The 3,250-nt window shown below is 35.9% G+C and overlaps 1 protein-coding gene across 1 annotated transcript; it reads left to right on the top strand.

Annotated features, from left to right (window-relative positions):
* The first annotated feature begins 2,307 nt into the window (after positions 1 to 2,307).
* LOC105556337 (putative fatty acyl-CoA reductase CG5065) lies at positions 2,308 to 3,044 on the top strand. The gene is made up of 2 exons (XM_012003421.1): positions 2,308 to 2,816; positions 2,934 to 3,044. Exons 1-2 carry the CDS (start codon positions 2,610 to 2,612, stop codon positions 3,009 to 3,011), a joined length of 285 nt encoding a protein of 94 aa, XP_011858811.1. The 5' UTR covers positions 2,308 to 2,609; the 3' UTR covers positions 3,012 to 3,044.
* Positions 3,045 to 3,250: the final 206 nt, after the last annotated feature.

Here is a 3,250-nt window from a genome sequence, read left to right as displayed (position 1 = left end):
GTTTAAATGTTCTAATATGGGTGGACACGAGTTTCCAAAAGACCCAGAGAGAAGGAAAAAATAGGTGATAACTGTAAAACGTGAAAAAACTTGCAACGCGCGCGTTGCCGCTGCAGCAGTCAATCCGACGTTAGGTCAGCATCTCGATGCTGCCACCTGTCCTTAGTTTGTCGTTGCCGGATCCTCATAGCTAGCCAACTTTTTAAAGGTTTTCAGCGCCATCTATTAGCCAGTCACAAGCTTATAGTGACTAGCTAGAACATCTATCTAGTCAGTACTATCTAGCTACTAGCCTCTAAATCGAACCGACTAGATTCATTTCTGCTCGGGTATACGTTGAGCTTTCAAGTATGTAATAGTTCTTCTTTCAAGAATAAATGGCTTTGGAATTATGTCGTTATTGCGCTTGTTATAACCGTATAATGATTTTAGAAACAAGAATACCATATTAAGGATAAAATATATTCCATACAAACTTATTTATTATTAATGTAAATAAATATTTCTGGCTAAAGAGAGCATTCCATGCTCAAATTAATGCAAATAGCGTTTAAGAATAAAAATATACGTGGTTTAAGGATTCATTTGTGTGTGTGTGTGTGTGTGTGTGTGTGTGTGTGTGTGTGTGTGTGTGTGTGTGTGTGTGTGTGTGTGTGAATAAGTAGGGGAAATCGGAGTATTTTGTACCACGGGGAATTGCGGACCAGCGTCATATTTCTTTCCATATAGTGATAGTTGACAGCTGTAAACAACTGTCATCGACTCGCCTCATGCTAAGCTCATTTTCCCTTGAGCATTTCGACCTGTGTGCACGCACTGTTACCTCATTTCGATAGCAAGTAGAATTTTCACACTACAACAATTTTTTTTCACTTTTTGTTTGGTTTTTTTTCACATTTTTTGACGAATCAACTCAGGTAAATATATTTATGTATAATACTCGTGGAACCTTAAGCCTTCGATAATGAAAAGAAATTTTGCATGATGTTTGCATTGTGTTACTTGTACGCTGCTATTTTGTAAAAATGAGCGTTTGGGGAATTACGGACCACTTTTTTCGGGGAATTACGGACCACTCAGTTCTTCACATTTGACAAGCTAACTTCGTGTATATGATGCATATAAGTGATTTTTCATGCACCTTCAACAAGCGCTGGGCCTTCAACAAGCGGTGCAGTTTTAACAAGCTCTGTCGTTTCGGCTAAACAGCTCCGTGACGCATAGAAATCGGTTGGACCATTGAAACTTGGCATGCCAGCTAAGAAATCAAACCGTGGCCGTAAGGCCATGAAATCGACCGTTTTGACATCGCCAGAAGTTGTGTCTGACCTACGTGAGAAGGGCGAGAAGAAGCGGAAAACATTGTCGAAGAAAGGCGATGCACCAGCAGCAAAGAAGCAAAAGGGTCGCGGCAAATCGAAGACATCGCACAAGAAAATACCTTCTCCGACCGAAACTGATGTGGAAGAAGACATCGATTTCTGCATAATTTGCAAGAAAAATATGCCGAAGAATGAGAATCGCCAAAACACTGCCCAATGCATCGGTTGTGATCGTCCTGTTCACTTGAAATGCGCCGGAGTGGACCCGAATACTTTTTCATGTGTACACTGCGAGTGGGAGTAATTTTGATCGTCCTTTTTCACTTTTTTCCATTAATTATGAATTATTATTTTGTTTTCATTCATAAATAAATGTTTTCCATCAATGATTTTAATTTTTAATCGATTTACAAAGTGGTCCGGAATTCCCCGAGATTTTTCAAAATCGCAAAAACACCATATTTGCGCCAACTGATATAAGACGTACCATTTGATACAATTTGATCAAGTCGCTATGACCAACAGAAAGATTATTTATCGTATTACAAATTCAATCTTTGAAATTTTCAGAAAAAGTCATTTTTATGCGAGTTTTTAGCCAAAATCAAAATGCGGACCAGAATACCCCGACTTCCCCTAGTAATTACAATATTGTAAAACTGACAAACTATAACCTTGTTTAAATTACTTGTTATAATCGCAAAATAGCAATAAATGGACATACATCATAATAAAATTTAAAAAATTTGTTTTTTAATGTTATTAACTCCAAAATAAACCAGAATACTCATTTCGGATGAAAACTTTGACACCGAAAAATCCTAAATCTAGGGCTAAAACACAGTATGCCACTGTATGCACGCGAGTTTATATCCTAACGTGTCTGTATGCTACACACAGTCTTTAAATACAAAATTAAAGCAACATCAGTCCATTCCTTCCACATAAAACACAAAAAATTCATTGTGCACGTCTGATGAAATGTCGTCTACTTGACCTTCTATATTGTTTGAATCATGTATGAAAAGAGACACAGTGACTTAAAATAGATACGCAGATTAATATGTAAGGCATGGGCTTTGTTTTTTTTAACCTTTAGGAATATTTTACCGTCAGACAAGCTTTATAAGCTCCTGTATTTAACGTTTGTTAGAATCATTCGCATTTTCGCTGTAAGTGAAAACAAGTACCGAGATTTTTACGTTTTGTACCATGCTTATAACAATCAAGATAGTTATATTTGTAATTTAGCCGATTTTCGGAAAATATATACGTTACGTCAAAAACATGGAAAATAAAACAGCATATGAGTATATTCCGACTTTTTATGCCGGCCGCTGTATATTCATTACCGGAGGGACTGGATTTATGGGTAAAGTTCTTATTGAAAAGATTTTACGATCATGTCCCGATGTTGCAAACATATTTGTACTCATACGGCCGAAAAAAGAACTAAGTATCAACGATAGACTGAAGAAAATGTTGGATAACAAGGTGAGATCAGTATAAGTGTGCATAAATATATTTGCGATATAGTTAAGTTATTACATTTTGCTGGGTTGAGAAAAGTGTATAGAGAGGAAAGAAATATAGCTAGTTACTATAATCCAGCTTGACGGTAGAGGCGTTTCTATTAACTATTATACAAGTTATTGTACAAGTTATTATTGCTACAACACAATTAATTAGTGTGGCGCTAGCTTTAAGCCATACTACACTCTCAGAAAGGATTTCTGTTACTGATGTGAGACAAAATATATCCTTGACGCATTTATATTTCTCGCAACCTCATTTATGTATGAAAAGTAATGAAAGTATGAAAAGTAATGAAAAGTATGAAAATAAAAAATAAGACAATATGAAAATAAAATCAATAATTGTTATTCTCCTCTATCAAATTAAAAATATTGGCTTACTATATCGCTACA

This window comes from Vollenhovia emeryi, unplaced genomic scaffold, assembly GCF_000949405.1.
Source record: "Vollenhovia emeryi isolate VEMERY1.0 unplaced genomic scaffold, V.emery_V1.0 DF940092.1, whole genome shotgun sequence".
Lineage (NCBI taxonomy): Eukaryota > Metazoa > Arthropoda > Insecta > Hymenoptera > Formicidae > Vollenhovia > Vollenhovia emeryi.
This window is presented reverse-complemented; position numbering and strand designations above follow the sequence as displayed.

Bases quoted from the DNA above. Each gene is read 5' to 3' on its own strand.
- LOC105556337 (XM_012003421.1), top strand. From the start codon at position 2,610: ATGGAAAATAAAACAGCATATGAGTATATTCCGACTTTTTATGCCGGC. The intron at 2,817-2,933 runs GTGAGATCAGTA...ACTATAATCCAG, and splicing joins AGAAAATGTTGGATAACAAG to CTTGACGGTAGAGGCGTTTC.